Source organism: Micropterus salmoides, unplaced genomic scaffold (genome assembly GCF_014851395.1).
Source record: "Micropterus salmoides isolate LMB-PRFRI ecotype aquatic unplaced genomic scaffold, ASM1485139v1 Ms_hic_scaffold_10, whole genome shotgun sequence".
In the NCBI taxonomy this organism is placed as follows: domain Eukaryota; kingdom Metazoa; phylum Chordata; class Actinopteri; order Centrarchiformes; family Centrarchidae; genus Micropterus; species Micropterus salmoides.
Genome location: NW_024040041.1, coordinates 16,391,739 through 16,409,531, shown reverse-complemented (window position 1 = coordinate 16,409,531; position 17,793 = coordinate 16,391,739). Strand labels below are relative to the sequence as shown.

General features: G+C 37.5%; 2 protein-coding genes, 1 long non-coding RNA gene and 1 pseudogene across 3 annotated transcripts; 3 read left to right on the top strand and 1 right to left on the bottom strand.

The window, feature by feature from the left end:
• The first annotated feature begins 52 nt into the window (after window positions 1–52).
• LOC119888546 (zona pellucida sperm-binding protein 3-like) lies at window positions 53–2,852 on the top strand. The gene is given in 4 exon segments (XM_038699152.1): window positions 53–1,259; window positions 1,261–1,290; window positions 1,366–1,451; window positions 2,379–2,852. Coding segments are annotated over 4 exon segments (309 nt in total). The 5' UTR covers window positions 53–1,121; the 3' UTR covers window positions 2,434–2,852.
• Window positions 2,853–4,682: 1,830 nt separating this feature from the next.
• Window positions 4,683–7,910, bottom strand: LOC119888503. Its single transcript, XR_005441892.1, has 2 exons — window positions 5,270–7,910; window positions 4,683–5,166 (listed from the first exon to the last, which is right to left on the bottom strand). It is a non-coding gene; the product is annotated as an uncharacterized LOC119888503 (long non-coding RNA).
• A 4,435-nt stretch (window positions 7,911–12,345) lies between these two features.
• LOC119888494 (sterile alpha motif domain-containing protein 9-like) lies at window positions 12,346–14,571 on the top strand. Its single transcript, XM_038699074.1, has 2 exons — window positions 12,346–12,445; window positions 13,270–14,571. Exons 1-2 carry the CDS (start codon window positions 12,421–12,423, stop codon window positions 14,427–14,429), a joined length of 1,185 nt encoding a protein of 394 aa, XP_038555002.1. The 5' UTR covers window positions 12,346–12,420; the 3' UTR covers window positions 14,430–14,571.
• A 159-nt stretch (window positions 14,572–14,730) lies between these two features.
• LOC119917759 lies at window positions 14,731–17,417 on the top strand (annotated as a pseudogene).
• Window positions 17,418–17,793: the final 376 nt, after the last annotated feature.

The following is a 17,793-nucleotide window of genomic DNA, read 5'->3' as shown; positions in this document are numbered from 1 at the left end:
AATCTCTAGTATGCATCCTGTCTTTTCCAGTGTGAACACACTTCATACTCAACCTGCCTAGAATTGGTAATTATGTGGGACACAACAGTCATCACTACTATGGAAAACTATAAATACAAGCGTTTGCATGAAAAATGGTTCTATGGCTTAAAGCATGTGCACTGAGTAACAGTAAAATGTAAATAAACTTGTCTGCTGTTTCCACCTACTGGGAATGTACATTAGTGAAACCATTATGCTTTAAAGTTATGGAAGTCCTGAGATGTTCAAAATGTTTGACTCTCATACTAAATGTGCATTGTCTGTCAGGTGTGCTCACAATCTCCTGAATGATTTTTGAGGCAGTGAAAAATGAGGAAGGCCAGATTGCAAAGACTAAGTGAATGCAAATAGACGGTGTCCTTTGTGTCTGTGTTCAGTAGATTAAAAGCTAGTTTAGCAGATGGGACTGTTTAGACTTCCAACTCCCGTGTGTATTGCGGACTCCTCCATGATTGTGGTGAAGGCTGGCGGTACAACAACGGATGTTACTCCTAGAGAGCTTTTCTTGGGAGAAGCAGAACAGTCAGTGCTGGTGATGCTGAGTACGTCATTGAAGCTGGACTGCAAGACTGTGGCTCCAGACTAACTAAGCGGTTTATGGATTTATTTTTACTTGCTGTACATTTTTGTTTTAGATATTTGTCTCTAGATATCTGAGGACTCTGATTTACTCAATCTGATCTCTCCAGCTGCTAGTTACAATGGCATCACAAGGATGACATGCTGTAGTTCGTGTTTCCTGCCTCTCTAAAAGGTGAAAGTTCATCACACTCTTGTACAGTGAGGGCAATTTCACTGTTGTAGACTTCTTCTGACCCTCTCCTATTCAACAGTCTGCCTTCTCACTCAAGCTGATGACAGGTATGTGGCTCTTATGGTTTGTCTTGATGAAGCGTGCATGCAGTGATGTTTGTCTACATGTTAGATGATTGTTCAAGTGAGATGTTCTCCAGCGTCTTCTACCTCAGCGCATCTTACTCTGGTCCTGATTCAGGACAAAGGCAGCTGTGCTGACACCTGACGCAACATCAGTGCCCACATAGTACTTCACTGATAACCACAAGTAAGAGGAACTTGGTATGTGGTTTGAAACTACATATTGGCTTTCGCAGTGCATGAGGAAAAAGATTTTTGTCAGGCGTCTCGCTGATGCAAAAGAAGGCTCAAATGCACTGTGCCAACGCAGAACGAGGACTTCTTCGCTTCAGCTTGATGCTTTTCCTGTTTCAGTGGGATTCAAGGAACTCGGTGAGCCACTTAAAAACCTGCATGAGTTCAAATGTTTTATAATGAGAGATGTGCTTCTTTTTTCCCCCCTTTTAGATTTATATCACATGCCAGCTGAAAGCTACCTCTGAAATGTGGAGCAGCAGTCCCATCAACAAGGTCTTCAATTATGTACATTCAAGGTGATTTAGTTTTTCTTCTGTATTTTGTAACTCCTTGCTACAAAGCCTTGTACAGGTTTGGAAAATTTTGACTCTACTAGACTTCTAGTGGATCATTTACAAAGGCACGTCTTCAAAACATGCCACCAAACAGTCTTTATGGACCACACCTGGTTCAAATTTCATAGTCATAAATTATTCTAAATGTTTAGAGAATCAAGTGGCTTAGGTTTACTCCATCAGCATATGATGTTTCTTGTAATTCTCTAACTTGTTTCTCTTCTAGGCAGATATTCTATTTTGCAAGAATTTCAATAGATTCAGTATCATCAAATTTGCCGTGATGCGTCAGTCGGTCAATACAGAAAAGCACTTATAAGGAATGCTATTTTTATCTAATTTTAACTCGGAGCGTTTCAGGAGTATGTTATGCATGTATGTTATTGTTTGCCTTTAATCTAACATTTTGGATTTCAAATGAAATCTTCAAGAGTGTTTTGAGAGAGTTAACAGATTACTCATGAGCCATATGTTTAAAAAAAAGCAGCAATTTCAGATTTGTGTGTAAATGGCCTTAAATTAAAGTTTAAAGTCAGCCCTCTAATGTTTGTCATTGTTTAATCTGAAATCTAATACAACACAGCTTAGTCTGCACTATATATTTATTTAAATGCTGACTCTAGCTTACTGCAGATGGAAAAATGTCCAGCCCTTTGACACTGATTTTTTTGTCAATCTAAAGTGATTGAGATAGAGTTCCTAAAGTACATTTAGATTAAAAGTTAAATTAAATTTTTAATTCAACTTTTAAAGTATTGTTTATTTATTTAAACAATACTTAAATTGAATATGCCAAATCACAACTACTGTCTACTGCAAGCATATTAAAGCAGATGGTCAACTTGTAAAGCTTTTTATAAATTTTATATCGCCTACTTTTCTCATCAGATGGGAAAATGTGGATGGGGGAGATGATGTATGTCAATGTTGTCGCAACACTTAGAAAGATGAGACAAATCTGAGACGTCTGATCCCTGAAGGTATGTCATGCTGTAGGTCCCGGAAAGAATTTCATTACTAGTATAAACTTGTGGTATTTCTGTGCAAAAGTCCCAACAAAAATGCTCTCCTATTAACATTTTGATTCATGTTTCAGATACCATGGCATGTGACACCGTAACCCTTTGATTTTCCCCAGCAAGTAGACAAGATTACAGTCATAAACAGTCAATATTTGAATTGTCATTAAAATGTTATTGACATGTGAGTAACATTCAAATCAACCATCCTGACTGAAGAGTCAGTTTAAATACTGACTAAGGTCGGTCTTTTACGGCAGATCAGTAATATGATTGTTCACTACCCTCCAGTGGTCACAGTGAGGAACTTCAACACTGAATTAAACTGCTTAATGTTTCAGTATCAACTTTTTACAAATTATGTAAAACTACTACCTTAATATACTAATGTGGTCATTACAAACAGCCTTGCCAACAGTAATTGTAATATTATTAAAGGGCTGTTTTATTTAATACTGGTGTAGAGAGACCAGTTTACCCAAAACCAACCTACCAAGCCTACGTTTCAATAAGCTCCTACTTCTGTGTGGGCTGATTTTTGTGTCGGTACAGACTGAATTTGAATCATTTACAACTGAATTTGAATTGCTCAACTTGAATTTGAATTTATTAGTTTGAAACTGAATTCCAATAAACTCGAAATTGAATGTGATATTATGAATCTAAACTGAAATTGTATTCGAGCCTCACTAAAAGTCTGTGTGCTTTCACTTTCAGTTCTCTCAATTCAAATTCAGTTCTCTAAATTCAATTTCAATGCACAAGCTTCAGTTTTAAGGTCACAGGCAGGTCAGATGCACAGAGCGCTTTTTCGGCCAATCAGCAGACCACTTCCTGTAATCCACGTAGGTAGTTATCCTCAGTGTTTCCCCTTTCAGACTGTATTTTCAACTTGCCAGAAAATGTATCCCCATCCATAACGAAGTTGCTAGGCTGTCTGAAATAATTTGTATCCCACTATACCTTTTGCTAGGAAAATAGAAACATCTCCATATTCACCCCTGTTATTAGTCATGATGTGAAGAATACACATAATTAAATACTTGACAGTAGGCCATCATCTGCATTATAAAGAGGGGATACATTTTATGGCAAGTTGAAAATACAGTCTGAAATTATTTGTATCCCACTGTAACTTTTGCTAGGAAAACAGAAACATCTCCATATTCAGCCTTGTTATTAGTCATGATGTGAAGTATACACAAAATTAAATACTTGATGGCAGGTAGGCCATCATCTGTGCATTATGGAGGGGGAAACATATTTTGGCAGACTGCATGTCCAGCCTGGTAGGACCAGTAGGCTACGGTTATCGCTTTTTGTGTATGAAAAGTTCTGTTTAAATGCAATGCATTATTAAATTGTTATGATAATAATTTACCCTTTAAGGAGGGGGACAATGTCCAGCAATATCAAAAGTCCATGCATTGCTGACCATTGTTTAACACAGGTAACCCCTCTGTAAATACCAACACAACCAGTTTGGACCAAATACTACGGTCTAACTACCTAGAAATGAAATGCATAGTATTATATAACAAGATAGATTCAAGAGTAACTACGGTGGGTGGGTCATTTTGGCATTCAAGACTAAATGTATCTGCAGGTATACATGACTGACCTGATGAAAAATAACAGTATAATGTTCAAATAAAAGTGACTGCCATGTTTTACAGCTCATCTGAGTGACATGGTGAAGCTCGCATTTGATGAAATGTTCCTGGACCCAACACACACTACTCACACTCTCAAAACTCAGGACGATATTACTGGGCAGACGTCATGCTTCAGTCAAGCACCTGAAGTGAAGACAACACAGCGACCAGCAGCAGCAGAAAGTCTTTGTATCCACAGGAAGACGCCTCAGGATGACCGCTGTGATCTCAGAGCTCCGTTACCAGCCGTCGCATCTTCAGTATACAAGAAACCCTCGATTTGTGTTTCCATTTCATTGGCTATGAATAAAGTGATATTTTTTGAGAGGGTTTTGGTTTCCTTAAATTTAGTGTTAAGCGACCTGGGGTTTTAGAAAAATGTAATTCTTCACAAAGGTTTTCTGAAAAATGTATTTAAATCCATGCATATAGAAGGCTTGAAAAACCTGGTCCATCTCAAATCTTTACCATGAAAATGTTTTGCAAGTAATTTAAGTAGTGACTCAGTAAGCCAGACATCTCATTTCATGAACTTTATTATGGCGTTGACAGATCACAATATAAATTATATTCTTTGTAACAGTTTGATAAAGTATTTTTAAACATGCCAATGATTGTCTGACAAACTTTAAGTGAAAATATCCAGGTTAATTTGAAACATACACATGGTTCAGTAGCTGCAGATACTTTGATTACTGAGCTACTTTTCAAGTAAATAGTACACAGTAGCACATTACTTTGTAAGCTCAGTAATTCAGCTATGCCTATTCCGTGCATGTTTCTGCCTCATGGTAAGTGTTAGTGGTCCAAAGCAATAATCATAATCACTATTTATCATTCTGATGACTTTGCACATTTATGGGGTATCTTTTTACTAGAAATATTTACATGACTAATGTTTCACATCGGACATCCTACCCTGACAATTACTATCGGCCTCAGTGAGTGCATGTAATCTGAGAATCTAAGCTCTGGAGGTCACTGCTCACAAAATCAGGCCACCTGTAAAGACAAATGTAAGACAGGTTGTATGCTGGTTTAGAGAGTTTTGCATAATTACTAAGTTAACATTATGTGCCAGAGAAATTTCAATAGCAATATCTACCTGAGGTTAATAGTTAGAAATAGTTTGAAGTAGTCCTCATATATTATACTGGAAACCTGTACTTCTGATTCATCTGCTATCCTGGTGGTTTGTCTCTGTGGTGGGTCTGTCTGGTCATCTCAAATTTGTGATTATGGCAACAGACATACAAACAAACATTTGCATTTAAATATTTATGCTGCACCATGCCATATTCTGCACAATAAAGGAAACACTACTGAGCAATAAAGATATTTAAAGTTCCATACATGTCTCTTGCTCATTTAGCCAATTCATAACATCCCATTACTCAATTTACAATTTGGCCTAGCGGAGCTAACAACAACCTCTTATGAAGGTTTATTTATTGTAACAATTCAAGGTTGCAGAGCTCTTGTAGCAATGGCTACAAAAAGTGCAAAAGAATTGTAACACATAATTTTTATCAAGTATAGATGGAAAATGAATTACACAGAGCATTTGAATCTGGCTGTAAATGGTGGTGTGACTAACCAAAAGCTCATTTATAAGTAAGTGAGACTCTTGTTTATAATGCACTGCCAGGCTACAGGAATGTAGCAGAAGAGCAGTTTTCCCATATTTATTACACTGGACCTGTAACAGAGCTGCAGCATTGTCACTGATACTAGTATCACACACACCGTGTCATTTCCTCAATTATACTGTCGATATCAAAGCACATATTGGAACGCAATTACGTCTTTGGAAACATCGAAATCACGGTTAAATAGGCCATTAGTTGTTTTTTTTTACCCAAACATGATCTTGAATATGACGCTTTTATGATCAATCTGTCATCGAGGTATGGACAGAGAGCTGGACATTGTACATTTAATTTCAGCACAGAATAAAATATATAAACTACACTGTCCTTTATAATACAGTGACTCTGTGGACATTAAGGTAAAACACTTACCCTGCGCTACAGTAATGACTGTTTAAAGTAGACTGTATAAAACTGATCAATGAACAGTAACCTTTCATCTTAAGTTGTAGTCGCACTGATTGAACATTCCTATCGTAGTTATCAACTGGATATGATGTGAATATTTCTGAGTGAGGATGACTGTGGTGCAGCTGAAATAATAAATAAATGTAGTTTAAAAGTGAGTTTTTTATTATCTGCTGTCTGAATTTGTTTTGACAGCATTTCATAAAATACAAAATGAGCACGATTTTATTATTCGAACATAGATGTCTAAAACTTCACAGTCAGTTTGAACCTAGACACATTTTACATTGCAAAAAAATCATTAATAGGCCTACTGAGTCTGACTGTCACTTTACAATCACAGATTAGAATCTGTTCGATTAATATTTTCATCTTCAATTATTCCCACCAGCATTTAGTCCCGTCAGGTTACAGCTGAATAAACAGGCCTGTAGCTGTTTAAAATGTAATATTGTTAACGTATCGATCTTGCGTTTTGGAGCATTATGGTCCACGTTGGCACGCATTCACATTTCTAGCTCCACCGGATTAAAATGGAGTTTCTGCCTTTATTTACCCGTTGTCGTGGTGAATCGCAGTATCGGAGCTCCATTGATGATGGCTTTTTTCCATCAGACTCAACATACTCAGAGTTGACTGAACTTTCTGAAAGCTCAGAGTTCAGGTTTACACTCAAGAGTTTGTTGAACCTGCTTTCTGAAACAGGGCCAGAGTCGATCAGGCGACTTACAATTGCTATACATGTCAGAGGTCGGAACACAATGGCGGCTGGGTCACAGTGGGAGATTGAACCCGGGTCTTTCACACCAAAGGCAGGCGTCTTATCCATTGCGCCATCACCATGCATATCACAACAGACCCACATAACGTTACCAGCGAACATCGACAGCTTAATAAGAAGAGCTAACGTTAGCGTTACAGTAGTTCCACAAAAAGTAACCGACTACTGTGGTGTTTTGACGGGCTTAATGCTAACATGGCTAACGTTAGCCGTGTTAGCCGCGGAGCTAATGTTAGCTTTGCAGAAAAATCCCACTAACATTTACCACACCTACTAACGTTACTGTGGTTATTTAATTTACTTCATACAAGGCTCAACATTCACACAATTCCTCCATAGTGTGTGGAACAGACACTAACCACATTAGCCTCGCAGCATGCTAGTGGCAAGTTATACATACTGTATAACAGTAAAACTGCATATAAAGTCCACAACTTACATGTTCCAAGTTTGAAGTGGGCTTCATCCCATCCCTGTCCTTCAGTCCTGAAATTAATCCTGGTTTGTTATGTCACTGGTGCTCTTTGTGAAATGGTTAGTAACTTCAGTAACTTACAGAGGAGGTGCTGAGCAGCCTGTTACAGCAGATGTGTTCAAACTTAGCCTAGTTAACTTACATAAAAACTAAGAGTTAAAATCACACAGGCTAGGTGTAGAGCTGTCACAGCATTATACTCACTAATGGTAAAACTGTCGTTTTTCTGCCCCTCAGCATAACATTTCATTAACTGCATGTCATATAGCTACACGGTAATCCAGTAGAGACCGAATTTATTGATATGATATTTCAATATCGATCTAGCTTACTATGATGTGCTAAGATGCCAAGTTGCTACCTAGCCAGAAAGCTAATGCACACGGCCAGTTGCCATAGTTATGACTTTACGCCCAAGTTAATCTAGTGAAGGTCTGCCCAAGTAATTGAGGTGCAACCCATATTAGTAGCTGATTTAGTTACAAAGTAGTAGTTACGTAACCTCTAGTGTGGGCTTTAGGAGATAACTTACACACAGCCGGGGTAACAGGCCACCGGTGTGGAATACAGGAAGTGGTCAAAAACTAACGTGCTGATTGGCCGAAAAGGCGCTCTGTGCATCTGCACTCAATTGCTCTTCCTCAAGGACCCTGACCTGCCTGTGACCTTAAAACTGAAGCTTATGGATTGAAATTGAATTGAGAGAACTGAAAGTGAAAGCACACAAAGACTTGAATTTTTAGTGAGGCTCAAATACAATTTCAGTTTAGATTCATAATATCACATTCAGTTTCAAGTTTATTGGAATTCAGTTTCAAACTAATAAACTCAAATTCAAGTTGAGCAATTCAAATTCAGCCTATACTGACACAAAAATCAGCCCATACCTTCTGCCAAAATGTATCTAGTCATGAGTGCACTGCCCTCTTGTAGTGACATTGAGTAACTGCATCTGCCCTGTTCTCACATCTCCATCCAGGTGAAAAAAGCTCAAAAACAGGCTGTATTTCTTAAGGAAACATAAGTTCTTAACTTTTACAGATGAGCAATAGCAAAGCATCCTGACTAGAAACATCACCAACTGCCATGGGATGTGCACGGACAGAGGGCTCTGCAGCAGGTGATTAAAACAGCTCAAAAGACCATTTATACCCATCTACCCAGTGGTCAGCAATATCGGTGAGGTGAAGTGCCTGCACAGAGCCAAAAGTATAGCCTACTAAAATACAGGACCCACCCCAGCCTGTTCACTCTGCTGCCGTCTGGAAAGACACAGAGAAGTATCTGCTGTTGTACCACCAGACATTAGCACTGCATCATGTCAATCAAATTGTTTATTTCTGTATATAACATTTTCTTTGCGAGTAGCATAAAGTGAGCTATTAACGTCATCTCAATATACAACCGTGTTATAAAATGACAAATGTACTGTACCTTATCTCTGCACTGACTAACAATGATGTCGTGTAGCTTTTGCTGAAACAGAGCATTATTGCTGTTCTGCTCAGCCTAATAATTTCTTCTAATGCAGTCCATAGGTCCATTTTATTATAGTAGGCCTGTTTAATAGTGAACAACAGGTGGTTAATAGCATATAGATTATTCAGTGACACAGCATATGAACATAAAGGTGGGATTCATAAATCTTATCTATTGGTGTGTTTTCTCTGTTTCCTGAGGGCTGTTTCACAAAAGCAGAATTTATAAATCCAGGATAAGAGATAAATCTAGGCTTGACCTAGTGTGATCAGTGTATCCTGGCTTTATCAATTTCACAAAGGCCAAACCAGGCTCAGGAGGAGCAACAATGTCAAGCCAGGTGTAAGTAATTCAGATAACTGGGTGTCAACGTCTTTCTTTACGAGACCACACGGTCGATCACAGATTCATTGATGCTGAAATGGAAAAGATTTATTTGTGTTGAAAATGGTGGGGTCATAAGGGCTCAGATTAGGGGTGTGCACAAAAGAACAAGACGAGAAAAATATTTTAACACTATTTTGAAGTAATATTCAATGCTGAAATATCTGAGTGGGGAGTCTGGGGGTCCTCCCCCAGACGTTTTTAACGTTAAACACTTAATTTCCCCTGACTTCAACAGAAATATTCTGCACCAATTTATGGTGGAAATTTCTTTATTTATATGAAAGGAAAATTCAGCTTGCAGGTGACAGTTCAAATACACAAATATAACGCAGTAATCAGTAGCTTGTTCTTTTAGCTTTGTTACTTTTTTTGGACAAGGCACATTTGTTTCTTCTAGGTTTACATTGCATTGCACATTTTCTTATTGCACAAATAAACCTTTCTTAAAGCATTTTCAATTATTTAACATTTTTCATTGCAAGCAACATTTTTAACAAATGCTTTCAAAATGTATATAGGCTATATATAGTTGGCCTTGGCAGAGAGGCTGGAGGTATGTCAATTTTGTGTGAAAATAGTGTACTTGTTTAATCAATATGAATAATTGATAAGAAGTCAGAGATATGGTGCCCATAGAAAATGCTGTATCATATTTGCAACTTGACCCTGAGGCTGTAGTCCTACAGTCTGGCAATGTAGTAAGTATACATCCACAGGTGCACAGTTCATGCTGTGCTAATTCATATGTGTTTTACAAACTGCCAGATGTCTGAACTGCACACACTTGGAAAAAATTAACAAAATAAAATATCAACAAAAACCCCGGCAGGACTTGGACCTAGATATGGAGATAAAAGGAGGCACTGAGGAAATTGGAAATCCAGCAACTAGAAAGAGAAGTGATCATCGCAAAGCACACTGTAAGCATGACTGTAACACAATGTAGGCCTATTAATCGTTGTTTTCTCTCCCAAGCTCGCAGCAGATGAGTGATTCCAGAGAAAAAAAGGTTGAAAAAAACATTGTGGTGTCCTCTCCCTGTTGTTTCTATTTCAGCCCCTCTGTCCGGCCGGGTGGCAAATATATACATATATATAATTAAATAAATAATAAAGAAGCACTAAATAAAAACTCCCTTGTCAGAGCAAAATCTGTCAGAAACAACATGGTATCCAGCTACTCATACTGCATACCAGGCTGCTGGGCAGGACAGAATTAAAAAAAAACAAATCTTATCCACTGAATTGTAAAGCAAAGTGAAAGAGGCGAAACTAAATATACAGGAAAGGTATTGATTTAGGAACCTCCCAGTTTCCTTGTAATCTAGTGACACACCTTGACAATAAAATCAGGAAATGTGCACTTGTTCTGTACAAACCTACACCTGCATCACAAATGAAGGAAGTGGTGTGCTGAATACAGTCTACCAACGAGATAACAAAATTGGTAAGTACAATAAGTTAGCTTATATAAGCTTGGAATCTTAAATTACTTAATTTAAAACAAAAAGTGTGTTTAATTGAAGTGAAATACTACATAATGAAAGTTTTGAAATCTTGTCTTTCTTTATAGTTATACTTTGATACTATTTTTTATACTATAATTGTTTTGATGTCCTTTGAATCTGTATGGCCTTTATGTCCTGTTTTAGACTCTGGAACACTGACCACAAAGTTATCATTGAGAAACTCACATAGGCGCACCCACATAAAAACAGTGAATCGGAGGAAAGCGATTCATGTTGTGTATGTAGTTTGCAAATTAGGAAAAGAAGTCTAAAATTAAGGTTGGATTATGCCACCTGAAACTAATTACTTTCCCTTTGCAGTAAGGTACAGTCAAACTGTCAGTTTCTATTTAGTGTCAGTAGTTTTCAGTTTTAATTCTCTGTCAATGTTTGGGCAGAAAGATTGGAGGGTAGAAAGAGGAGTGTAATTTTCATGTAATGTACTATCGAGAGAACAACACTCTCCTTAACCAGCCATCTGAAGAATGTTCATCACACCCCTCCTCTCCTCAAACCACGCCTCTCCACACCCAAACAGTGATGGAGAATTGAAACCAAAAGTAACTGGATGTGAATAGAAACTGTGAGTTAACAAAAACTGCAATGAAAAAAAGGTTAAGAGTAAGATCCATTAAGTAATGGATGAGAATGCAAAAAAAATACATAAATGCCCAAGTTTTATTTTTCAGTGGAAATGTTCTCAGTGCCGGTAGGCCTACACCTTTTTCTAGTGTTTCAATAGTAATATTTCCCTTTTCATTTCAGGTTTAGTTGTCAATGCTGAATTTTATTGTTGATGAAAAAAATTGTAATTACTGTTATTGTTACTGATTAGATTAGAGGTTAAGATTGAATTGGAGAATGGTTGCATATACAGCAGTTGGTGAGAAACTAATTTAACTGACTGACAGATCAAGGGCAAAATAGACTAGTTGCTCTTTTCATGTCTATGCCATTCTTGCCATTATTGAGTACTTCTGTAATATCAGCAATATCAATTCCCTTGTTTGTTAATTGATTATTTTCAGCATTTTTCCACCTTCTAATGTGCTTGATTTACAAAGAGAGACACCCTGGTAAAATGGGTTTGGCTTAAAGCAGCATACCAGTGCACGCTGTAGTTTAGTGAAATAATAGGTTGAATGACAGAATCACAGTTAGTGCCCAGACATTCACACTAAGTGTTGTTTTAATTTGATTCCTAGAGTCAAGGTTTTTCATTCAACAAGAGGTGATATGAGGTAATCTGTGGTAGAGTTTTGATACATAGACGTTCATTTAGTCTACTGATCCTACTGATGAAGATGAACTGTAGCCTGAATAAAAACTATGCTTTAAAATATGCTAAAAATATAAATATAAATTACCTACTAAAATAAACATTGTCATAACATTCTGTACACACAGTAGGTGTTTGGGTTTAATTTAATAGTTAAAAAACTAGTGAGCATAGTGTTACAAAGTGAAGGTGTTCTAACACTGCTTTTTCACCAACAGAGACTCTGAAAGACCGAAAAATTATCAACAACGATACCAGTGCTCTAGCGATCCACACAAACACCCATAAAAAATGGAAAGCAGCTCCTCAGAGATGGGTAAGTATGAAATGTTGCCTATCATTATAGTATACTAGAAATAAAGGCATGGTTTGTTGCCATTAGGAATGAGTGACAATTCAAGAAGATATAATTATTTTTAATCTGTGTCCAAGAACTCTCAAATAATGTTGATTAAACCAATGTACCACTTCTAATTGTTGTTTGTTTCACATGTGAATGTAAAACCATCACAAAACCTTGTGACACTCCCATTTCATAAAGATGTACATTTCTTTTTATCATACTGTAAGGTTACTTTTATATTTTATACTGTAACATTTATATTATACAGGCACACACACAGCCACATTTACAATCAGTGACAGTGTGACAGATTTTTTTATTTAACCTTTATTTAACCAGATGATCTCATTGAGATTTAGAACCTCTTTTTTAAGAGAGACCTGGAGAGAGAGAGGAGTGCAACTCAGATACATATCTTATTCCTACATACACCCAGGCACCGAATTCTGCCATAGCAGTTTCTATGTTTCACAGTAAATGATGTTCAGTGCTAACATCACAGTTAGGTGTGGGCCCTAATAAAACAGTATCAAGTGTAATGGGCTTGAACCTTTTAAGTAAGTGCAGCAGTGCATTTCCTCCTACCTTTTACCAGATAGCAGGTATACTGTATGTTATATTTGGAGTACAATCAGAATAAATGACAAAGCAAACATCATAGCAGAACATCAAAATAGTTGAAGCCCACCACCAGTAATTTACCACTGTGTGTTGCAACAGTACAGTTACAGTGAAACGGTCAAAGATGCATTAAACTGATTTTATATGATACTTGATTTTAACATCTTGTTCTGCAGGATGGCACGATCTGTCCTGTGACAGATGGACAGAATCTCATGTGAGCTCCTGGTTGAGATTCATTGGAATAAAAAAGAAGTACATAATAAAACTGGAGGAGGAGGAGGTGACAGGACCAGTTCTCACAACTCTACAGAGGAAATATCTCAGTACTACAATTGGAATGAAAAGTGGCCAGATTGAACACCTGCTGACGAAAAGAGATGATCTTTTTAAGTCAGAACCGAACAAAATGGATACAGGAAGAGATTTAAGTGCTAAAAGTAGAGATGACATAAAAGAAAATGTGTTATGTCTAGGACAGGAACCCAACCCTCCTTCACAAAAACCTTGTGACATAGCAGAAAGGGATAATATTCCCATGGAGTGCAATGACAACTCAACTTCTACAGAAGTATCTTCATCTTTCTGTGACTATCAGAACTTTGACCAGCATGAAAAAAACTATAGATATGTCAAACACAATGTGCTGCCTCCAGAGACAGGAATTGAAAACATGATTGTTCCATGTCATGAATATAAGTCGCTGGAGATTGCGCACAAGCTAGACTCAAAAAGGCTACAAACGAAAGTAGCATGTGAGGTGTTAAGATTTGCTTGTGCTTGCATGAATATGCGAACCAATGGGACAATTCATTTTGGGGTTATGGATAAAGTAAGAGGCAAACATCAGCATGGTGAAATTATAGGAGTACCTGTCAGGAGTCAAGAAGACTTTGTCAACGCGCTAGACTACATTGAAAAATGCTTCAAAGGATCAAAGCAACAATGCGATGCTAGAAGTTGCATAAGGAACCCCCGATTCATTGAGGTCTTTGACAAGGAAACTACTGAGAAAACATGGGTCATTGAATATGATGTTGTCCCAAAAGCAAGCATTGTAAAAAATAAGCTGTACTTTGTTTGTGTCCCAAAATTCTCTGAGAAGGACAAAAAAGTCAAATGTGAGGAGAAAGTTCCTTATAACAGAGTAGGAGCTAGTACACCACGCATACCTGATGATGACCTTGTTCCATTCATTCAACGACTGAGAGAGAAAGACCAACAGAGAGAAGAGGCAGAATCTTCAAGCAGTCAAATGGCTGTTGACTGTAGAGAGGATCAAAAGAGCAAATTCTCTATCCTCTTAACATGTGGCACAACTCTCTGTTTTACATAATAGTGACCAACAAATTTCAACCCGAGCATCTCGACAGTACAAGCTTCTTGTTTCATATGAATCTATTCTGTGTGTTTGATTTTGACACTGACCCAAAGACATCTGGTCTTTGTAGTAGATCTAAAGGGCAGGTTGCCTAAACCTTCACTCTCTTGATAACTTCACAAATAATGATGATTTTAAAACTGATGACTTTGCTGAGTCTTTTAAGCTTTTTGATAGTACAAGCTGGATTTTCTGCAATGAAAGAAAAAACTTCGCTGGTGGAGAGGAAAACTGTGATGAAAAAATCTGGATCAAAATGAGAAAGAAGAAACTGAAAAAGGTGGTGTCTCATCTGCAATGACATCCTTCCCAAGAGTTCACTAAAGCTCTACATGGCCTCTCGCCTTTTTATATTTCTGACCTTTTAGTCCCATACACACCAGCACGTACCTTGAGATCCTCGGGCAGAGGTCTGTTGTCTGTTCCAGAGTCTCGACTGAAAACTAAAGGGGACAGAGCGTTTGCTGTCAGGGCCCCGAGGCTCTGGAACAGCCTGCCCGAGGAAATCAGGTCGGCTGAGTCAGTGAACTCTTTAAAGTCCCTTCTTAAAACATACTTTTATAGGAGAGCCTTTCCCGATCTTATTTGACTTTATTTTATCCCTTTTATTTTATTGTATTTTATTTATTTTATATTTATCTTAAACGTGTATTTTAGTCTTTTCAATGTTTTCTTGCTTTTATCTTGTATTGTTTTTGTATCATTGTCTTTTGGGTATTATTGTCTTTACACTTGTTAAAGCACTTTGTAACTTGTTTTTGAAAAGTGCTCTACAAATAAAGATTATTATTATATTATTATTGGGAGTGTGAACATATACCATGAACCAGGCAGTGGTGGAAGTACTGTAGTAAGACAGATCCTCTGGAGTTGGAGAAAGAAAGTACAATGTACAGTTGTTAAACAATGTAAGGAAATCACAACTGTGTGCGAGCATGCAGTGAGACTGAGAGAACTTGATGAGAGAGACAAAAATAACTGTTTGCCAGTGCTCTTGCTCTTGGAGGGCTGTAATGCAGATTACATAGATGATGTCAGACGAGAGCTTGGCAATGTCATTGCAACAAAAAATAAGTCCCTCTGTGCTGTGCTTTATCCTCCTCATCTGCAACAGGTCAAATGATCCAGGAAAAATGTGCAGAGCATCACCATCTCAAACAGTAGCAGTCACACATAAGCTCACAAACATAGAGAAGCCTTTATTCTCAAAAAAGTTGGAGCAACTCAAACTGCTGTTTCATCCAGAATTCATCCTCACTTTTGTGCTGATGAGTAAAGAGTTTCAGCCAAATTACATTGAGGATTTTATGAAAAACCCTCTTAGTAACATTGATTATTCTTCACCTATCACTCGCCTCATCAGATTTATGGCTCTCTTGAACTGCTATGTTGAAGACATATCTGTCTCACACTGTGAGGCATCTCTTGGCATATCCGCTACCGAGCTCAGTACCATGCATTTGAGGATCTTCTCAGTGACAAAGCTATGCTTATTTTCATCCACCTCAAATAAAGTTCAACACACATCTCATCAATACGGATTATTCATCCACTGGTGGCAGAGGAAATTCTGAGTCTGCTGTCTGCAAATTCACCTCAGAGTGATATTGCCATGGATCTCATCACCGACAAGGTACTTATCAATCATAGGTTTGACAGAGACGAGTTCCTGAAGTTCATCAGAGCTTTTTTCATCAGATGCAAAAAAAAGAGCAGAGGAGATCTTGAAGACACAGCTTTTTCACCCTTTATTGAACATGTCTGCACCCAAATAGGTGGTGTTCAGAAAGCTGTTGATCTCATGAAAGCTGCTTACATAGCTCTGGGAAAAGATCCATTTGTCGCACAACAGCTTGGCTGGCTGCTTTACACATATTTGACATTTTATGTGAGTCCTTAGAATGGGCAGAGGAAGCAAAATCTCTTCTTCCAAATGATATATTTGTCCATGACACCTTGGGACAAGTTTACAAGAGGTGGTTTTACCACTTGTATGACCAGCTTGAGGAAAAAGAACCATCCCCTGAATTGGACATTGAAATTATAAGCACAGCACTCAAAGGAATATCTGCCTTTTGGGCCTCAGAGAAAACACCAAAGAAAGAGACTGTCACCCTAAGCAGTTCATACTACGGGGAAGTGGATTTTGGGTGCAGGCTGCTAAAATTCCTGTCAGAAGTAGATGTTTTTTCAAACAGTACTGGGAAATCAGAGTTGATACAGTACTTGTTAACACACTAGAGGTCAAACAACCCTGGCAGAGGTTTCATCAGCAGTTGAAAGGATTACAAAAGAGCTTGAGCCATGCACTTGAGTGCATTTCTGAAAACCTCAGCTACACAAAAAGAAAAATCTGGAGAAATAAATATTCTGATGGTTTATTTTCTGAAAGCCTCGACTGAAGCTGGACAGACTGAAAGATGTTTTTTCTTTTGTCCACAAGTAAAATATGCATTGGAATCGACTCAAAAGATATTTTAAATGGACCATTAGACTTTAGATTTTAATTATGCACATCTTTAAAAGCACATATACTGTGTATATAGAAAGATGCATCCAGTGTCACAGCTTTTACTACAGTATGATTCTCAAAAAACACAACTTGTGGATCTGTTGGTACTAAAATGATGGTGAAGACGCACATTCGTATCTCAAATTATGAAACACAAGATTAAGGGTCTGATCTAATGCAAGTAGTTATTTTTTACACAGTATTTACATTTACAAAATTTTTGTTTAATATTTGTTTTTTTCTGAGAATTGTAATTGAATTGTACCAGTAAACAGAAAGTCTGCCTCATGTTTGTGTATAATAAAACAGGGTATATACAGGAATCCTGAAGTAAAATTCAATACCTTTTTCAACATATTTTAAGACTGCCACGCCACTTTGAGCTGTAACTGATTAAATCAGCCACACACCTTTAAAAGGGACATTTTAGAGTTTTTAAAAGGAATTTAAGTATATTTATAACATATTTATTGCCTATATGTCATCAGGTTGTAACGCCACCTAAACATTGAGGCATTCACCAACTTTCTCAGTTGCCTATAACAGCCTGTATGGGCCAACAGTTTTCTATGTGAAGGACTGGTCAGATTTCCTGCGAAAAGCAACTTTCTTACATAAGCTATGACGTTTATGTACGCAACATTACAGCAAATCATGTGAAACACAGTGTAATTTTGCGTTTTAGTTGGTTTAAACTATAAACCAATTAATAATAATATAATGTGAGTTTCATAATGTGAGCTTGCCTGCAATGATGTGTGTGATAACTTTCACCGTCCACTTGATCAATAAAACAAAATTCAAATA